General features: G+C 44.9%; 1 protein-coding gene across 2 annotated transcripts in view; it reads left to right on the top strand.

Moving 5' to 3' along the window:
* col27a1a (collagen, type XXVII, alpha 1a) overlaps positions 1-22,060 on the top strand; it is a 230,409-nt gene that overhangs the window by 179,940 nt on the left and 28,409 nt on the right. For both annotated transcript variants that reach the window (XM_031803202.1, XM_031803203.1), the window contains exons 44-47: positions 2,867-2,920; positions 8,140-8,193; positions 8,472-8,525; positions 18,197-18,304. In XM_031803202.1, the coding sequence (XP_031659062.1) occupies positions 2,867-2,920; positions 8,140-8,193; positions 8,472-8,525; positions 18,197-18,304 (270 nt within the window). The remainder of the gene's footprint in view (positions 1-2,866; positions 2,921-8,139; positions 8,194-8,471; positions 8,526-18,196; positions 18,305-22,060) is intronic.

The following is a 22,060-nucleotide window of genomic DNA, read 5'->3' as shown; positions in this document are numbered from 1 at the left end:
TATTTGTCTATTTTAGTTGTGATACAAACATATAGGCCTATGGGCTAGGCTACAGGTGCGCAACTATGATTCGAGTGGCAAAAAAAGCCATTGTTTCTTATTCTCAAATTATAATATATATAATTCACAAGTTAAAGGCTAATATTGTCACCCATCAGACTATACTTGATTTGATCTTGTCTCTACATATACTAAATTGGGTGGCAGGTAGCCTAGTGGTAAGAGTGTTGGATTTGTAACCGAAAGGTTGCAAGATCAAATCCCCGAGCTGTCATGGTAAAAAAAAAGAGTTGTTTTGCCCCTGAACAAGGAAGTTAACCCACTTTTCCTAGGCCGTCATTGAAAATAAGAATGTGTCCTTAACTGACTTGCCTAGTTAAATCAAGATACATATATACTAAATAATATGTGTGTGACATTTGTTATGATTTAGAATGGATGATTATCATGCACCTGTATCGAAACAGGGGCAGCGGGAAAAAATACTATGCACTTAAATAGCGAATGGAGGACGCTTTTCCCCATGGTTTATTTTCATGCCAGCCAGGTTGGCTATACTCCTGTTTGTAAATATAAGCAATGTGCTTAATATTTGGAAAGTTGAGAAATAAATACAGTAGGCCTAGCCTATAGAAAGCTGATGGGACCCTCCTCTTTTTATCTGTTATCTCCCGCAATTGCATAGACTACTGAAATGTTGCGCAACATGAGCTCACATGAAGTGTTTGATTAGATTTTCGAAAACATTTTTTGAGACTGGCTGTAGACCAAAGTTTACAATATACACAGGCAGTTTGAAAAAGCTAGCCTTTGCTTTCTTAACAGACATTTGCATCCTGTAGCACAAACTCCAAAAAGTTCTGGGACAATGTAAAGTCCATGGAGAATAAGAGCACCTCCTCCCAGCTGCCCACTGCACTGAGGCTAGAAAACACTGTCACCACCGATAAATCCAAGATAATTGAGAATTTCAGTAAGCATTTTTCTACAGCTGGCCATGCTTTCCACCTGTCTACTCCTACCCCGGTCAACAGCCCTGCACCCCCCACAGCAACTTACCCAAACCTCCCCCATTTCTCCTTCACCCAAATCCAGATAGCTGATGTTCTGAAAGAGCTTCAAAATCTGGACCCTTACAAATCAGCTGGGCTAGACAATCTGGACCCTCTCTTTCTAAAATGATCCACCGCAATTGTTGCAACCCCTATTACTAGCCTGTTCAATCTCTTAAGTATCGTCTGAGCTCCAAAAAAGATTGGAAAGCTGCCGCGGTCATCCCCCTCTTCAAAGGGGGAGACACTCTGACACAAACGGTTACAGACCTATATCTATCCTACCCTGCCTTTCTAAGGTCTTCGAAAGCCAAGTTAACAAACAGATCAGAGACAATTTCGAATCCCACCGTACCTTCTCCACTATGCAATCTGGTTTCCGAGCTGGTCATGGGTGTACCTCAGCCACGCTCAAGATTCTAAACGATATCATAACCGCCATCGATAAAAGACAGTACTGTGCAGCCGTATTCATCGACCTGGCCAAGGCTTTCGACTATGTCAATCACCACATTCTTATCGGCAGACTCAACAGCCTTGGTTTCTCAAATTACTGCCTCGCATGGTTTATCAACTACTTTTCAGACAGAGTTCAGTGTGTCAAATCGGAGGGCCTGTTGTCCGGACCTCTGGCTGTCTCTATGGTGATAACACAGGGTTCTTTTCTCGGGCCGACTCTTTTCTCTGTATACATCAATGATGTCGCTCTTGCTGCTGGTGATTCTCTGATCCACCTCTACGCAGATGACACCATTCTGTATACTTCTGGCACTTCTTTGGACACTGTTAACTAACCTCCAGACGAGCTTCAATGCCATACAACTCTCCTTCCGTGACCTCCAACTACTCTTAAATGCAAGTAAAACTAAATGCATGCTCTTCAACCGATCGCTGCCCGCACCTGCCCGCCCATCCAGCATCACCACTCTGGACGGTTCTGACTTAGAATATGTGGACAATTACAAATACCTAGGTGTCTGGGTAGACTGTAACTCTCCTTCCAGACTCACATTAACCATCTCCAATCCAAAATTAAATATAGAATCGGCATCCTATTTCACAACAAAGCATCCTTCACTCATGCTACCAAATATACCCTCGTAAAACTGACTATCCTACCGATCGTCGACTTCGGCGATGTCATTTATAAAATAGCCTCCAACACTCTACTCAGCAAATTGGATGCAGTCTATCATAGTGCCATCCGTTTTGTCACCAACGCCCCATATATTACCCACCACTGTGACCTGTATGCTCTCGTTGGCTGGCCCTTGCTTCATATTCATCGCCAAACCCACTGGCTCCAGGTCATCTATAAGTCTTTGCTAGGTAAAGCCCCACCTTAGCTCACTGGCCACCATAGTAGCACCCACCCGTAGCACACACTCCAGCAGGTATATTTCAATGGTCACCCCCAAAGCCTATTCCTCCTTTGTTTTTATCTACAGTATTTATCTTGTGATTTTATGCTGTGTTAAAATGAAGTGAATCTGAATGTCTATCCCAGTTTTATTTACTAAACATGGCATTAAAGTTGATGATAGCAAATAATTGTATCTGTCTGAGCTATTTAGCACTCGGCTAGTTTGTTCTGCCTTTGCTTGTCATGTTCCTTACTGGTTGGGGGCTGCTAGAGGCTCGGTGTTCTCCCAGCAAGTTTTTGAACAGCATGGTGAAGTAATACTATAGTGCAACCGGTTGCACCACATTACAGGCATACCAACTATACAGTACTCTCCTCATGCATGTATTTTTGTATTACTGTCCTGTTGCATATGTTTTATTGTAGCTGACAATGTTTTACTGTTCCTAAGGGGCAACAAGGTGTGGACGGAGGGAGAGGCAAACCTGGAGCCCCTGGACAACCTGTGAGTGTGGATCTGTTGAAGCTATGATTTACACATCAATATGTATTTACATTTTACATTGCGAACATGGGATTGTGCACCCAAGCATGCCTGCAAATCATTGGCATTAATGAGCCAAATCCGTCATAACTGTACTGTATAGAAATGCATTGTGCAACAAGGAGTATAGAATATACAGCATGAATACACCACAAAAACCTGTATTCTTAAAAACAAACTGTTTTATAGATTTTTACATTGTGACACACAACAAACATATTTCTCATTTGTACAAAATAAAATAATCAACCTACCCCCGAGCCCAAATGTGCTTGGACCAACACACCATAGAGCCACCAACACAGAGAATAGTGAGGCGCTGGATTTACGAGGCAGACTCTATGCTGCGCGATTGCTTTGAGAATATTGTGCTTGGACCAACACACCATAGAGCCACCAACACAGAGAATAGTGAGGCGCTGGATTTACGAGGCAGACTCTATGCTGCGCGATTGCTTTGAGAATATTGATCGGAATATATGAATAGATTCATCAACCCAGGACTCATTAATCAACATTGACAAATATACTGTACATCGTCAGTCACAGGCTTCATTAGGAAATGTGTTGATGATGACCCACAAGAACAATCCGGACGTACCCCAAACAAAAACCCTGAATGAAGGAGAAAACCGTACAATGCTGAGAGCTCGTACTGCAGCAGAACGAACCCTGATGACTTGGTGGGGCACGACGCATAATCCATTGGGGACGCAAAAAGACTATAGAGATTCAAACTTGAATTGAATTGATGTTCGACAACTGACTACAGACTATTACAGACTAAAGGCAAATCCAGCTGTGCAGTGCCCACTGACGCTTCCCTCCCAGACAAGCTTAACACATTCTATGATCGCTTCAAGGCAGACAATATAGAGCCATCCAGGAAGAGTCTCGCTGCTCCGGATGACTGGGTGCTTTCGCTCTACGAGGCTTATGTGAGGAAAACTCTCAAAAGAGTGAATACTTACAAAACCGCCGGCCCAGATGGCATCCCTGGCCACGTCCCCAGAGTGAAGTCTTCTCTGACATCTCTCAACCTGTCCATTTCCCAGGCTGTAGTCCCCACCTGCTTTAAGGAGACCAACATCACCACCACTCTTGTCAAGAGGGCACAACAGCGTCTCTACTTCATAAGGTGGCTGAAGAAATGTGTCATGCCGCCCCAGGTCCTCTCCAAATACTACCACTACACCATCGAGAGCGTCCTGAATGGTTGCATCGTGGTCTGGTACGGGAATTGCTCCGCTCATGACTGCAAGGTCCTCCAGCGGGTGGTGAACATCACTGGGACCGTGCTCCCACCCATCCAATGCATATACTTGAAACAGGTCCTGAGGAAGGCAGGCAGCATCATCAAGGACCCCAAACACCCCATCAACAAGCTGTTCTCTCCTTTACCATCAGGCAGACGGAGTCGGAGCATGAGGTCTGATACCAACAGGTTCAGAGACAATTTCTATTTCCAAGACATCCAACTGCTGAACACTTGAACTGGACTGACCACCTGCTCTGATTCTCCGCACCGTAGGCCAAACTCACACAGGCATACACACATACAGTTGAAGTCCGAAGTTTACAAACACTTAGGTTGGAGTCATTAAAACCCGTTTTTCGACCACTCCACAAACTTCTTGTTAACAAACTATAGTTTTGGCAAGTCGGTTAGGACAAAAGTAATTTTTCCAATAATTGTTTACTGACAGATTATTTCACTTATTTCACTGTATCTCAATTCCAGTGGGTCAGAAGTTCACATACACTAAGTTGACTGTGCCTTTTATACAGCTTGGAAAATTCCAGAAAATGATGTCATGGCTTTAGAAGCTTATGATAGGCTAAATGATATAATTTGAGTCAATTGGAGGTGTACCTGTGGATGTATTTCAAGGCCTACCTTCAAACGCAGTGCCTCTTTGCTTGACATCATAGGAAAATCTAATGAAATCAGCCAAGACCTCAGAAAAAAAGTTGTAGACCTCAACAAGTCTGGTTCATCCTTGGGAGAAATTTCCAAACCCCTGAAGGCACCATGTTCACCTGTACAAACAATTGCATGCAAGAATAAACACCATGGGACCACCAGCCATCATACCTCTCAGGAAGGAGATGCGTTCTGTTTCCTGGAGATTAATTGACTTTGCTGTGAAAAGTGCAAATCAATCCCAGAAAAACAACATAGGACCTTGTGAAGATGCTGGAGGAAACAGGTACAAAGGTATCTATATCCACAGTAAAGCGAGTCCTATATCGACATAACCTGGAAGGCCGCTCAGCAAGGAAGAAGCCACTGCTCCAAAACCGCCATAAAAAAAGCCAGACTACGGTTTGCAACTGCACATGGCGACAAGATTGTACTTTTTCGAGAAATGTCCTCTGGTCTGATGAAACAAAAATAGAACTGTTTTGCCATAATGACCATCGTTATGTTTGAAGGAAAAAGGTGGTGGCATGCAAGCCGAAGAACACCATCCCAACCATGAAGCACGGGAGTGGCAGCATCATGTTGTGGGGATGCTTTGCTGCAGGAGGGTCTGGTGCACTTCACAAAATAGATGGCATCATGAGGAAGTAAAATAATGTAGATATATTGAAGCAACATCTCAAGACATCAGTCTTGGGTCTTCTAAATTGACATGGGTCTTCCAAAAGGACAATGACCCCAAGCATACTTCCAAAGTTGTGGCAAAATGGCTGAAGGACAACAAAGTTAAGGTATTGGAGTGACCATCACAAAGCCTTGACCTCAATCCCATAGAAAATTTGTGGGCAAAACTGTAAAAGTGTGTGCGAGCAAGGAGGCTTACAAACCTGACTCTGTTACACCAGCTCTGTCTGGAGGACCTAGCCAAAACTCACCCAACTTATTGTGGGAAGCTTGTGGAAGGCTACCTGAGAATTTTATCCAAGTTAAACAATTTAAAGGCAATGCTACCAAATACTAATTGGGTGTATGTAAACTTCTGACCCACTAGGAATGTGATGAAAGAAATAAAAGCTGAAGTAAATCATTCTCTAAACTGAGTTTAATTAAATTTGGCTAAGGTGTATGTAAACTTCCGAATTCAACTGTATACATTCATGCTTAACCGCTGCTACCAGACTCTTCCCCAATACACTTGTACTCAGTGACTGAGTACATCAGGAAGTGTATAAGTGAGGTTGTTCCTACTGTGACTATTAAAACCTACCCAAACCATAAAACATGGATAGATGGCAGCATTCGCACAAAACTGAAAGCATGAACCACCGTATTTAACCAATCAAAGTGACTGGGAAAATGGTTGAATACAAACATTGTAGTTATTCCCTCCGTCAGGCAAACAAACAGGCAAAACGTCAGTACAGAGACAAAGTGGAGTCGCAATTCAACAGCTCAGACACGAGACGTATGTGGCAGGGGCTACAGACAATCACGTAAATATCAGCCACGTCGCGGACACCGACATCTTACTCCCAGACAAGCTAAACACCTTCGCCCGCTTTGAGGATAACATAGTGCCACCGATGCGGCCCGCTCCCAAGGACTGTGGGCTCTCATTCTCTGTTGCCGACGTGAGTAAGACATTTAAACGCGTTAGCCCTCGCAAGGCTGCCGGCCCAGACGGCATTCCTAGCCGCATCCTCAGAGAATGCTCACACCAGCTGGCTTGAGTGTTTATGGACATATTCAATCTCTCCCTATCCCATTCTGCTGTCCTCACTTGCTTCAAGATGTCCACCATTGTTCCTGTACCCAAAAAAAAGCAAAGGTAACTGAGCTAAACGACTACCGCCCCGTAGCACTCACTTCTGTCATCATGAAGTGCTTTGAGAGACTAGTCAAGGACCATATCACCTCCGTCTTACCTGACACCCTAGAGCCACTTCAACTTGCATACTACCCCAATAGATCCACAGACGATGCAATCGCCATCGCACTGCACACTGCCCTCTTCCATCTGGACAAGAGGAATACATATGTAAGAATGCTGTTCATTGACTATAGCTCAGCATTCAACACCATAGTACCCTCCATACTAATCATCAATCTTGGGGCCCTGTGTCTTAACCCCGCCCTGTGCAATTGGGTTCTGGACCTCCTGATGGGCCGCCCTCAGGTGGTGAAGGTAGTAATCAACACCTCCACTTCGCTGATCCTCTACACGGGGGCCCCCCAAGGCTGCATGCTCAGCCCCCTCTTGTACGCCCTGTTCACCCATAACTGTGTGGCCATGCACGTCTCCAACTCCGTCATCAAGGTTACAGACAGCACAACAGTAGTAGGCCTGATTACCAACATTGACGACGCAGCTTACAGGTAGGAGGTAAGAGGCTTGGCGGAGTTGTGCCAGGAAAACAACCTCTCCCTCAATGTCAACAAAACTAATGAGCTGATCGTGGACTTCAGGAGACAGCAGGGGGAGCACCCCCCTATCCACATCAATGGGACCGCAGTGGAGAAGGTGAAAATAGAAAATCTGAAATGGTCCACCCTTACAGACAGTGTTGTGAAGAACGCGCAACAGCACCTCTTCAAACACAGGAGGCCGAAGAAACTTGGCTTGGCCCCTAAGACCGTCTTTTACAGATGCACAATTGAAAGCATTCTGTCGGGCTATATCACAGCCTGGTACGCCCTCAACCACAGGGCTCTTCAGAGGGTGGTCCTTCAGAGGGTGCCTGCCCTCCAGGACACTTACAGCACCCGATGTCAAAGGAAGGCCAAAAAGATCATCAAGGACATCAACCACCCAAGCCATGACCTGTTCATCCTGCTATCATCCAAAACAGAAGGCGAGATCAGTACAGGTGCATCAAAGCTGGGACCGAGAGACAGAAAAACAGCTTCTATCTCAAGATCATCAGACTTAAATAGCCATCACTAGCCAGCTGGCTACCACCCGGTTCCTCAAACCTGCACCTTAGAGAGTGCTGCCATATGTACATAGACATGGAATCACTGGTCACATGAATAATGGAACACTAGTCACTTTAAACATACTGCTTTACTCATTTCATATGTATATACTGTATTCTACTGTATTTTAGTTAATGCCATTCCGAAGTTGCTCATCCTAATATTTATATATATTTATTAAATATGCTATATTCATTGGTCCTCTTAATAATGGTATACTTGTTGCTGTTCATCAAGTCTGCCTATCCTTTATCTGATGTTCACTGATCTGATGTCCTAGGGACATCCAGGACCTCATGCACAATGCGGGCCCAAAGGATCCAAAGGAGATCAAGTAAGGATGTTAAACATTATCACCATATTTGTTGAACCACCTAAACATTGCATAGTCTTGGTGTTTGGGTGTGTCTGTGAACATGTTACTGAACTGTGCAGATAGTGCACATTTATCCACTTATGACCCTGACGCCTAACTATACACAACTCATACATGAGCATTAGCCATTCTCATGCCATTTTGACAGGGCCTTTTGCCATTTCTATGTGAATTTAGTGTTTTTTTCTGTTTTTCTCTCTCACTCTCTCTTTCGCTCTATTTCATTGTCTGTTTAGGGTCAGAGAGGCAAACTAGGTCAGAGAGGAGAATCTGGAAGCAGAGGATCGCTGGTAAGGAGTAGATTTCTCTCTGGTCCACGACTGATTATATTATCAGCGTTTTGTTTAGTCTACATTTCAGTCTTCATATATTGGATTTTGGGGAAATGCTTGGACATGACCTCATGTTTTCTAAAGGTTTACATGGCTGATCTTCAAAACTTGAGTGGTACAAAAACAGCATAGATAGAACTGCCATAGTTTGCTAACGTTCAAATCAGATTTGGATGTGCATCTCCCCTTGATTTCAATTGCACTCTTTGTCAGATGTCACTTATGTAGCATCAGCTTTTTAAAAACCTAAACCAACTCATGAGCGGGTTTCAGAAGATATAAATCATAATGGATCAAGCAATATAAGCCACAATCTTTACACATAAGCATATTCTGATAAAACATGAATTCTCCATACCGTTATTATTTAGCCTACTTTGACATAGGCCTAATGTAAAAACAATTTTGAAAGACTTGGAACCTACAAAGGCTTACTGTAGATTCAATCAGTTCAGCGTTAACCCGTGATAACCTACATAGCAGATGATTGTTTTAATTTGGGCGATATGTCAGAGGTGTAACTGCGTTGGAGCTGTGAAATTGGTGAGTGGCTGCACTTGTGGCCATTTCCACTAAGCCACACCGATCCCACTCAAATTAGAAGTTCAGAACAAGAAAGTGTAAGGTACAGTGAGGGAAAAAAGTATTTGATCCCCTGCTGATTTTGTACGTTTGCCCACTGACAAAGAAATTACCAGTCTATAATTTTAATGGTAGATTTATTTAAACAGTGAGAGACAGAATGACAACAAAAAAATCCAGAAAAACGCATGTCAAAAATGTTATAAATTTATTTGCATTTTAATGAGGGAAATAAGTATTTGACCCCTCTGCAAAACATGACTTATTACTCGGTGGCAAAACCCTTGTTGGCAATCACAGAGGTCAGATGTTTCTTGAAGTTGGCCACCAGGTTTGCACACATCTCAGGAGGAATTCTGTCCCACTCCTCTTTGTAGATCTTCTCCAAGTCATTAAGGTTTCGAGGCTGACGTTAGGCAACTCGAATCTTCAGCTCCCTCCACAGATTTTCTCTGGGATTAAGGTCTGGAGACTGGCTAGGCCACTCCAGGACCTTAATGTGCTTCTTCTTGAGCCACTCCTTTGTTGCCTTTCCCGTGTGTTTTGGGTCATTGTCATCCTGGAATACACATCCACGACCCATTTTCAATGCCCTAGCTGAGGGAAGGAGGTTATCACCCAAGATTTGACGGTACATGGCTCCGTCCATCGTCCCTTTGATGCGGTGAAGTTGTCCTGTCCCCTTAGCAGAAAAACACCTATAAAGCATAATGTTTCCACCTCCATGTTTGATGGTGGGGATGGTGTTCTTGGGGTCATAGGCAGCATTCCTCCACCTCAAAACACGGCGAGTTGAGTTGATGCCGAAGAGCTCCATTTTGGCCTCATCTGACCACAGCACTTTCACCCAGTTGTCCTCTGAATCATTCAGATGTTCATTGGCAAACTTCAGACGGGCATGTATATGTCCTTTCTTGAGCAGGGGGACCTTGCGGGCGCTGCAGGATTTCAGTCCTTCACGGCGTAGTGTGTTACCAATTGTTTTCTTGGTGTCTATGGTCCCAGCTGCCTTGAGATCATTGACAAGATCCTCCCGTGTAGTTCTGGGCTGATTCCTCACCGTTCTTATGATCATTGCAACTCCACGAGGTGAGATCTTGCATGGAGCCCCAGGCCGAGGGAGGGTGAAAGTTATTTTGTGTTTCTTCCATTTGTGAATAATCGCACCAACTGTTGTCACCTTCTCACCAACCTGATTGACGATGGTTTTGTAGCCCATTCCAGCCTTGTGTAGGTCTACAATCTTGTCCCTGACATTCTTCGAGAGCTGTTTGGTCTTGGCCATGGTGGAGAGTTTGGAATCTTATTGATTGATTGCTTCTGTGGACAGGAGTCTTTTATACAGGTAACAAACTCCCTTTAAGAGTGTGCTCCTAATTTCAGCTGTATAAAAGACACCTGGGAGCCAGAAATCTTTCTGATTGAGAGGGGGTCAAATACTTATTCCCCTCATTAAAATGCAAATCAATTTATAGCATTTTTGACATGCGTTTTTCTGGATTTTTTTGTTGTTATTCTGTCTCTCACTGTTCAAATAAACCGACCATTAAAGTTATAGACTGATAATTTCTTTGTCAGTGGGCAAATGTACAAAATCAGCAGGGGATCAAATACTTTATTCCCTCACTGTATATAGAAATAATGACAATCAAATATAAAATCATTAAACAAAACCATTTTGATATCTATCAGCCCCTATTGAGTTGTAGATTACAGTGCCTTGCAAAAGTATTGTAACGTTCGTCGTCCTCGTCTGAGGAGGATGAAGGATCGGAGGACCAATGCGCAGAACACTAAAACAAAAATAATAAAGAGAATGACACGAAACGAAACTGGTGAAGACACAAAACAGAAAACAATCACCCACACCACACAGGTGGGAAAAGGCTACCTAAGTATGATTGTCAATCAGAGACAACAAACGACACCTGCCTCTGATTGAGAACCTTACCAGGCCAAACACAAAACCACAACATAGAAAAACCAACATAGACTACCCACCCAACTCACGCCCTGACCATAAAACAAAGACATAACAAAATAACTAAGGTCAGAACTTGACAGTACCCCCCCCCCCCCCCCAAAGGTGCTGACTCCGGCCGCAAAACCTGAACTTATAGGGGAGGGTCTGGGTGGGCGTCTGTCTGCGGTGGCGGCTCTGGCGTGGGACGTGGACCCCACCATAGTCTTTGCCCGCTTCTTTCCCCCCCTCAGTGGCGCCTTTAGAGCGGTGCCCCTCGCTGCCGACCTCGGACTGGGGACCCTAGCAGCGGGCCCCGAATGGACGGGAGATTCCGGCAGCGCCGGATGGGCGGGAGACTCCGGCAGCGCCGGCGTGAAGGGCGACTCTGACAGCTCCTGACTGGCGGGCGACTCTGGCAGCTCAGGACAGACGGGCGACTCTGGCAGCTCAGGACAGACGGGCGACTCTGGCAGCTCAGGACAGACGGGCGACTCTGGCAGCTCAGGACAGACGGGCAGCTCAGGACAGACGGGCGACTCTGGCAGCTCAGGACAGACGCGCGACTCTGGCAGCTCAGGACAGACGGGCGACTCTGGCAGCTGAGGACAGACGGGCGACTCTGGCAGCTCAGGACAGACGGGCGACTCTGGCAGCTCAGGACAGACGGGCGACTCTGGCAGCTCAGGACAGACGGGCGACTCTGGCAGCTCAGGACAGACGGGCGACTCTGGCAGCTCAGGACAGACGGGCGACTCTGGCAGCTCAGGACAGACGGGCGACTCTGGCAGCTCAGGACAGACGGGCAGCTCAGGACAGACGGGCGACTCTGGCAGCTCAGGACAGACGGTCGACTCTGGCAGCTCAGGACAGACGGGCGACTCTGGCAGCTCAGGACAGACGGGCGACTCTGGCAGCTGAGGACAGACGGGCGACTCTGGCAGCTCAGGACAGACGGGCGACTCTGGCAGCTCAGGACAGACGGGCGACTCTGGCAGCTCAGGACAGACGGGCGACTCTGGCAGCTCAGGACAGACGGGCGACTCTGGCAGCGCAGGACAGACGGGAGACTCTGGCAGCGCTGGACAGGAGGGAGACTCTGGCAGCTCAGGACAGACGGGCGACTCTGGCAGCTCAGGACAGACGGGCGACTCAGGACAGACGGGCGACTCTGGCAGCTGAGGACAGACGGGCGACTCTGGCAGCTCAGGACAGACGGGCGACTCTGGCAGCTCAGGACAGACGGGCGACTCTGGCAGCTCAGGACAGACGGGCAGCTCAGGACAGACGGGCGACTCTGGCAGCTCAGGACAGACGGGCGACTCTGGCAGCTGAGGACAGACGGGCAGCTCAGGACAGACGGGCGACTCTGGCAGCTCAGGACAGACGGGCGACTCTGGCAGCTCAGGACAGACGGGAGACTCTGGCAGCGCTGGACAGGAGGGAGACTCTGGCAGCGCCGGACAGACGGGAGCACCGGGAGGAAGGAGACAGAGAGACAGCCTGGTGCATGGGGCTGCCACCGGAGGCCTGGTGCATGGAGGAGGCACCGGATAGACCGGACCGTGGAGGCGCACTGGAGATCTCGAGCACTGAGCCTGCACAACCTTACCTGGCTGGATACTCCCCCTAGCCAGGCCAGTGCGGTGAGGTGGAACAGACCGCACTGGGCTGTGCTGGCGAACCGGGGACACCGTGCGTAGGGCTGGTGCCATGTACCCCGGCCCGAGGAGACGCACTGGAGACCAGATGCGCTGAGCCGGCTTCATGGCACCTGGCTCGATGCCCACTCTAGCCCGGCCGATACGAGGTGCTGCAATGTAACGCACCGGGCTATGCCTGCGCACCGGGGACACCGTGCGCCTCACGGCATAACACGGTGACTGCCCGGTCCACCTCTCTCCACGGTAAGCACAGGGAGTTGGCTCAGGTCTCCTACCTGCCAATCCCCCCCCCCCCCCCCAATACATTTTTGGGGCTGCCTCTCGTCCCAGCCGTGCTGCCTCCTCATACCACCGCTGCCTCCAGCTCTGCCTTGGGGAGGCGATATTCCCCAGCCTGTGCCCAGGGTTCTTCTCTGTCCAGAATCTCCTACCATGTCCATGAGTCCAGAGATTTCTGCTGCTGCCTGCTACCATGCTGCTTGGTCCTTGGTTGGTGGGTGATTCTGTAACGTTTGTCGTCCTCATCTGAGGAGGATGAAGGATCGGAGGACCAATGCGCAGCGTTGTATGTGTTCATGATGATATTTATTAAACTCAGAACACTAAAACAAAAATAACAAAGAGAATGACACAAAACGAAACAGTCCTGTCTGGTGAAGACACCAAACAGAAAACAATCACCCACACCACACAGGTGGGAAAAGGCTACCTAAGTATGATTCTTAATCAGAGACAACGAACGACACCTGCCTCTGATTGAGAACCATACCAGGCCAAACACAAAACCACAATATAGAAAAACGAACATAGACTACCCACCCAACTCACACCCTGACCATACTAAAACAAAGACATAACAAAAGAACTAAGGTCAGAACGTGACAAGTATTCATTTCTCCTATTTTGTTTCATTACAACCTGTTTTTATTTGGATTTCATGTAACGGACATACACAAAATAGGTGAAGTGAAATTTTAAAAATTACTTGTTTCAAAATAAAAAAACGGTAAAGTATGTGTGTTTACCCCTTTGCTATGAAGCCCCTAAATAAGATCTGGTGCAACCAATTACCTTCAGAAGTCACATAATTAGTTAAAGTCCACCTGTGTGCAATCTTAAGTGTCACATGAACTGTCACATGATCTCCGTATATATACACCGGTTCCGAAAGGCCACAGAGTCTGCAACACTACTAAGCAAGGGGCACCACTAAGCAAGCGGCACCATGAAGACCAAGGAGGTCTCCAAGCAGGTCAGGGACAAAGTTGTGGAGAAGTACAGATCAGGGTTGTGTTATAAAAAATCCATTATTAAAAAAGAAGAATATGGCACCACCACAAACCTGCCAAGAGAGGTCTGCCCACCAAACCTCACAGCCCATGCAAGGAGTGCATTAATCAGAGGCAAAAAATAGGCCAAAGATAACCCTGAAGGAGCTGCAAGGCTCCACAGCGGAGATTGAAGTATCTGTCCATAGGACCACTTTAAGCTGTACACTCCACAGAGCTGGGCTTTACGGAAGAGTGGCCAGAAAAAAAGCCATTGCTTAAAGAAAAAAATAAGCAACACGTTTGGTATTCGCTAAAAGTTTGTGGGAGACTCCCCAAACATATGGAAGGAGGTACTCTGGTCAGATGAGACTAAAATGTAGCTTTTTGGCCATCAAGGAAAACGCTATGTCTGGCGCAAACCCAACACCTCTCATCACCCCGAGATCCCCCTCCCCACAGTGAAGCATGGTGGTGGCAGCATTATGCTGTTGGGATGTTTTTCATCGGCAGGGACTGGGAAACTGGTCAGAATTAAAGGAATGATGGATGGGGCTAAATACAAGGAAATTCTTGAAGGAAACCTGTTTCAGTCTTTTCAGAGATTTGAGACTGGGACGGAGGTTCACCTTCCAGCAGGACAGTGACATACTGCTAAAGCAACACTCCAGTGGTTTAAGGGGAGCATTTAAATGTCTTGGAATGGCCTAGTCAAAGCCCTCAATCCAATTGAGAATCTGTGGTTTTGACTTAAAGATTGCTGTACACCAGCGGAACCCATCCAACTTGAAGGAGCTGGAGCAGTTTAGCCTTGAAGAATGGGCAAAAATCCCAGTGGCTAGATGTGCCAAGCTTATAGAGACATACCCCAAGAGACTTGCAGCTGTAATTGCTGCAAAAGGTGGCGCTACAAAGTATTGACTTTGGGGGGTGCATAGTTTTGTAGTTATGCACGCTCAAGTTTTCAGTTTTTTTGTCTTATTTCTTGTTTGTTTCATAATAAAAATATTTAGCATCTTCAAAGTGGTAGGCATGTTGTGTAAATTAAATGATACAAAACCCCCCAAAAGGCAACAAAATAAGAAAAATGGGGGTGAATACTTTCGCAAGCCACTGTACATCTCACATTCCAGTGTTCAAACTTGTAGACAAGGCTGCACGGTATTTCTACTAATGTGACTAGCCAATGGCAATCTCCACTTTAGGTGTAATGCCGAGATGTTGTTTTGACAGCTATAATGCAGTTCCGGCTAGCGCGTGTTAGCTAGCGCAAATCTGATTGAATCTAGCCCTTAGTCTTGTATTCAGGTGTGTCATACCATTCCATTTTGGTGACAGATTTTCTTGATAATCAACTCTAAATAAAGCAAAGTCAGCTAAATACGGTAGCTTACCTGTCCACCTTCACGCCGCATTTGCCCATAATTGAGGGATTTCATTCCTCCACAATTTATTTTACATTTGTGTCTTTTCATCAGAAATGAAACCTTTATGTTGTTATGTTTATTTTTACTGTTCTCAGATTTTTCATTCATAGATTTTAGATATACAGTTGAAGTCGGAAGTTTACATACACTTAGGTTAGAGTCATTAAAACTCATTTTTCAACCACTCCACACATTTCTTGTAAACAAACTATAGTTTTGGCAAGTCTGTTAGGACATCTACTTTGTGCATGACTTAAGTCATTTTTCCAACAATTGTTTACAGACAGATTATTTCACTTATAATTCATTGTATCACAATTACAGTGGGTCAGAAGTTTACATACACTAAGTTGACTGTGCCTTTAACTTCTCTAGGGTCTGTGGACGGTACTGTCCCACAACATCCAGTGAAATTGCTGCCGCCAAATTCAAAAACAGAAATACTCATTATAAAAATTCATGAAACATACAAGTGTTATACATGGGCTTAAAGATACATTTATTGTTAATCCAACCGCTGTGTCAGATTTCAAAAAGGCTTTACGGCGAAAGCTAACCATGTGATTATCTGAGAACAGCCCCTTTCAGACAAATCATTACAAACAGCCAAGCAGCCAAGAAGCGGAGTAACAAAAGTCAGAAATGGCGATAAAATGTATCACTTACTTTTGATGATCTTCATATGGTTACACGCCGAAGACTCCATTTTACACAATAAATGTTTGTTTTGTTCGATAATGTCCCTCTTTATGTCCAAAAACCTCAGTGTTGTTGGTGCGTTTTGTTCAATATTCCATTGGAACAAAGCGCGGTCACAAAAGACAGACGAAAAATTGAAAAAGTACCCTAAAGGTTTGTAGAAACATGTCAAAGGATGTTTATACTAAAACCTCAAGTTATTTTTGTCATAAATAATAGATAATATCTCAACCGGACAAAAGCTTTGTCAATAGATAAGGAAAAACAAGAAAGGTGCACTCACCGTCGTGCGCTGGCTTCATGTCTGGAAATTTCCACTGTCCACCACTTGAATGTGCTGTTTCTCCATCATTTTTCAGAGTTAAAGCCTGAAACAATGCCATAAGACTGGCCACATGTTGTAGAAGGCATAGAGATTGTTAACTGCGTCATAAGTCTTTGTATGGTGTATAGGCTTTCAATGGAAAAAAAGGCATTTCAAAATAAAGGTGCTTCTTGGATGGATTTTCCTCAGGTTTTCGCCTGCCGTATCGGTTATGTTATACTCACAGACATTATTTTAACAGTTTAGGAAACATTAGAGTGTTTTCTATCCAAATCTACAAATTATATGCATATCCTAGCTTCTGGACCTGAGTAGCAGGCAGTTTACTTTGAACACGCTTTTCATCCAAAATGTCAAATGCTGCCCCCTACCCTAGTTGGGTTAAGGTACCACGTTCATCTGTACAAACAATAGTACGCAAGTATAAACACCATGGGACCACGCAGCCATCATACCACTCAGGAAGGAGATGAATGTACTTTGGTGCGAAAAGTGCAAATCAATCCCAGAACAACAGCAAATGACCATGTGAAGATGCTGGAGGAAACCGGTACAAAAGTATCTATATCTACATGGAGACAAAGATCGTACTTTTTGGAGAAATGTCCACTGGTCTGATGAAACAAAAATATAACTTTTGGTCATAATGACCATCGTTATGTTTAGAGGAAAAAGGGGGAGGATTGCAAGCCGAAGAACACCATCCCAACCGTGAAGCACAGGGGTGGCATCATCATGTTGTGGGGATGCTTTGCTGCAGGAGGGACTGGTGCACTTCACAGAATAGATGGCATCATGAGACAGGAAAAAAATGTGGATATACTGAAGCAACATCTCAAGACATCAGCCAGAAAGTTAAAGCTTAATCGCAAATGGGTCTTCCAAATGGACAATGACCCCAAGCATACTTCCAAAGTTGTGGCAAAATGCCTTAAGAACAACAAAGTCAAGGTATTGGAGTGTCCATCACAAAGCCCAGATCTCAATCCTAAAGAAAATGTGTGGGCAGAACTGAAAAGGCGTGTGTGAGCAAGGAGGCCTACAAACCTGACTACAAACCAAAATTCACTCAACTTATTGTGGGAAGCTTGTGGAAGGCTACCTGAAACGTTTGACCCAAGTTAAACAATTGAAAGGCAATGCTACCAAATACTAATTGAGTGTATGTAAACTTCTGACCCACTGGGAATATGATGAAAGAAATAAAAGCTGAAATAAATAATTCTCTCTAATATTATTCAGACATTTCACATTCTTAAAATAAAGTGATGATCCTAACTGACCTAAGACAGGGAATTTTTACTAGGATTAAATGTCAGGAATTGTGAAAAACTGAGTAAGTGATTTTGGCTAAGGTGTATGTAAACTTCTGACTTCAACTGTATATAGCACAGCCACACAACTACTATATATCTGTTCGTATAATGCATATTTTACATTTTTTAAATATTATTTTTAATATGGACTTCACACATGTTTAATTTGTACAGTTCTTTATTAAAAATAACATTTTTCACATTTGACTGTACAAAACCTTGCAGTGCTGTACTTAACCTGGTTACATTAATAGTCGGCCATACTGATAATAACATTCCTGTGATTTCACACCAAAAACGTGACAGGGCTTTCACACATTTGGTGCTGATGGCTCGTTCTCCCTTTTTCTATATCCTTCTTGCTTATTTTGTCTTTCTTCTTCCTCAGGGTGTGGTTGGTCTCCATGGCCCGAGAGGCATGGTGGGGCGAGAGGGGCTGGAGGGCGTGCCAGGCGTAGACGGAGTCTCAGGGAAGGATGGGTCCAAAGGCATGCCAGTGAGTAGAGCATGTGGAGCGTGTGGAGAGAGAGTTTTGGACAGTAATTGTGGTCAGTAGTAGTTGTGGTCAGTAGTTGTGTGCTCAATAGCTGTGTGGTTGTGGTCAGTAATTGTGAGGTTTAGTAGTTTTGTGGTCACTATTTGTGTGGTTGTGGTCAGGAGTTGTTGTCAGTAGTTGTGTGGTCAGTTGCTGTGCGGTTGTGGCAAGTAGATGTCTTTCTCAGTAGTCATGTGGTCAATAATTGTGTTGTGTGATCAGTTGGTGTGTGGTTGTTGTCAGTAATATTCTTTCTCAGTAGTTGTGTGCTCAATAGTTGTGTGGTTGTGGTCAGTAGTTGTGAGGTTAGAAGTTTTGGTCAGGAGTTGTGTGGTCAGTTGCTGTGCGGTTGTGGCAAGTAGATGTCTTTCTCAGTAGTCATGTGGTCAATAATTGTGTTGTGTGATCAGTTGGTGTGTGGTTGTTGTCAGTAATATTCTTTCTCAGTAGTTGTGTGGTCAGTAGTTGTGTTATTGTGGTCAGTAGTTGTGGTTAGGTGTTGTGTTGTGTTCAGTAGTTGCATGGTTCAGTAGTTTTGTGGTAAGTAGGTTTAGACAGTAGTTGTGTGGTTGTGGTGAGTAGTTGTCTTTCTCAATAGTTGTGTGGTCAGTAGTGGTGTGATCAGTTGGTGTGTGGTTGTTGTCAGTAGTTGTGTGCTCAGTAGCTGTGGTCAGTAGGTGGGTTGTGGTCAGTAGGTGTGTTGTGGTCAGTAGCTGTGGTCAGGTGTTGTAGTCAGTAGTAGTATGGTTTAGTAGTTTTGTGGTAATTAGGTTTAGTCAGTAGTTGTGTGGTCAGTTTTGTGGTTGTGGTGAGTAGTTGTCTTTCTCAGTAGTTGTGTGGTCAATAGTTGTGTTGTGTGGTCAGTAGTTTTGTGGTCAGTAGGTATGTTGTGGTCAGTAGGTGTGTTGTGGTCAGTAGTTGTATGGTTCAGTAATTTTGTGTTAAGTAGGTTTAGTCAGTAGTTGTGTGGTTATCAAAATCAAATCAAATGTTATTGGTCACATACACATGGTTATGTGATGTTAATGCCAGTGTAGCAAAATGCTTGTGCAGTGCAGTAATATCTAAACCGTAATCTAACAATTCCACAACAACTCCCTAATACACACAAATCTAAAGGGATGGAATAAGAATATGTACTTTCAAATATATGCATGACCGATGGCCGAGCGGCATAGACAAGATGCAATAGATGTTATAAGATACAGTATATACATATGAGATGAGTAATGTAAGATATGTAAACATTATTAAAGTCGCATTATTTAAAGTGACTAGTGATCAATGTTTTAAAGTGGCCAATGATTTGAGTCTGTATGGAGGCAGGAGCCTCTGTGTTAGTGATGGCTGTTCAACAGTCTGATGTCCTTGAGATAGTAGCTGTTTTTCAGTCTCCCGGTCCCAGCTTTGATGCACCTGTTTTGACCTCGACTCCTGGATGGTAGCGGGATGAACAGGCAGTGGCTCGGGTGGTTGTTGTCCTTGATGATCTTGTTGGCCTTCTTGTGACATTGGGTGATGTAGGTGTCTTGGAGGGCAGATAGTTTGCCCCCAGTGATGAGTTGTGCAGACCGCACCAACCTCTGGAGAGCCTTGTGGAAGAGGGCGGTGCAGTTGCCATACCAGGCAGTGATACAGCCCAACAGGATGCTCTCAATTGTGCATCTGTAAAAGTTTGTCAGGGTTTTAGGTGACAAGACACATTTCTTCAGCCTGTGCAGTCGTATGTGTATACTAACTGCCTGTGTATATTGGTTTCTAGCTTCCCTGAAAAGTTGCATATCACGGGGGCTGTTCGATGCTAATGAAGAACTCCATAGGATGTTTTTGTGTTGGTTAAGGGCAGTCAGGTCTGGAGAGAACCTATATCTATAAGATATATCTGCTCCTGGTTCTAAATTTCTTGAATGGGGCATGCTTATTTAAGATGGTGAACAAGGCATTTAAAAAAATAACCAGGCATCCTCTACTGACGGGTTGAGATCAATATCCTTCCAGGATACCCCGGCCAGGTCGATTAGAAAGGCCTGCTCGCTGAAGTGTTTCAGAGAGCATTTGACAGTGATGAGTGGGGGTCGTTTGACCGCTGACCCATTACGGATGCAGGCAATGAGGCAGTGATCACTGAGATCTTGATCAGAGGTGTATTTAGAGGGCAAGTTGAGCATATCATTAGTAAAGATTGAAAAAAGTTATACCTGGAATATGAGAGACTTCCATTAAAGATCACCCTCTGTGTTCCATAATATAGCAGGGGGTGTAAAGCCAAAACACATACGTTTTTCCATCAGTAGACTATGATGGATAAGGTCAAAAGCCGCATTGTCTAACAAAACAGCTCCCATAATCTTTTTATCGTAATTGTCTCTCAGCCAATCATCAGCCATTTGTGTAAGTGCTGTGCTTGTCGAATGTCCTTCCCTATAAGCGTGCGGAAAGTCTGTTGTCAATTTGTTTACTGTAAAATAGCATTGTATCTGGTCAAACACCATTTTCTTTCAGAAGTTATCCAAAGGGTTGGTTACAGGCTGATTGGTCAGCTATTTCAGTCAGCCAGTAGAGAGGGCTTTACTATTCTTGGGCAGTGGAATTATCCAACACAAAAAAAAATGAATGCATCATGCAACAATTTCTCTGATTTTGCTGAGTTACAGTTCATATAAGGAAATCAGTCAATTGAAATAAATGCATTAGGCCCTAATTTATTGATTTCACATGACTGGGCAAGGGTGAAGCCAGTGGTGGGCCTGGGAGGTCATAGGCCCACCTACTTGGGAGCCAGTCTGACCCACTGGGAAGCCAGGCCCAGCCAATCGGAATGAGTTTTTCCCCCCAAAAGGGCTTTATTACAGACAGAAAAAACCCTCTGCACCCCCCTTTTTGCGCATATGGAACATTTCTGCAATCTTTTATTTCAGCTCATGAAACATGGGATCAGCACTTTACATGTTGCGTTTATATTTTTTGTTCAGTGTAATTTTGCTATGCTCCAGGTCTGAGGGCACACACTTTCTAGTAGGCTTAGATTGAAAATATGGCAAATATGAATGGCAATATCGTCTGCTATTATCCTCAGTAGTTGTCAGACTCCAGTGCTTTGTCGGATGAGCTAAATGCCTTTTATGCTCGCTTCAAGGCACGCATTACACTGAACCATGCATGAGAGCACCAGCTGTTCCGGACAACTGTATGATCATGCTCTCCCTAGCCGATGTAAGAACTTTAAACAGGTTAACATTGATAAGGCCTTGGGGACAGACGGATTACCAAGATGCATACTCAGAGCATGTGCTGACCAGTTGGCAAATATCTTCACTGACATTTTCAACCTCCTCCTGACTCAATCTGTAATCCCCACGTTTCAAGCAGACCACCGTAGTACCTGTGCCCAAGAATGCCAACGTAACCTGTCTAAATTACTATTGCCCTGTAGCACTCACATCTGTAGCCATGAAACACTTTGAAAGGCTGGTCATGGCTCACATCAACACCACCATCCCAGACAACCTGGACCCACTCCAATTTGCATACCGCCCCACAGATCCACAGATGACACAATCTCTATTGCACTCCACAGTGCCCTTTCACATCTGGACAAAAGGAAAATCAGCGTTCAACACCATAGTGCCCACAAAGCTCATCACTAAGCTAAGGACCCTGGGACTAAACACCTCCCTCTGCAACTGGATTCTGGACTTCCTGAGGGGCCACCCACAG

This window comes from Oncorhynchus kisutch, linkage group LG23 (genome assembly GCF_002021735.2).
Source record: "Oncorhynchus kisutch isolate 150728-3 linkage group LG23, Okis_V2, whole genome shotgun sequence".
Taxonomy (NCBI): domain Eukaryota; kingdom Metazoa; phylum Chordata; class Actinopteri; order Salmoniformes; family Salmonidae; genus Oncorhynchus; species Oncorhynchus kisutch.
This window is presented reverse-complemented; position numbering and strand designations above follow the sequence as displayed.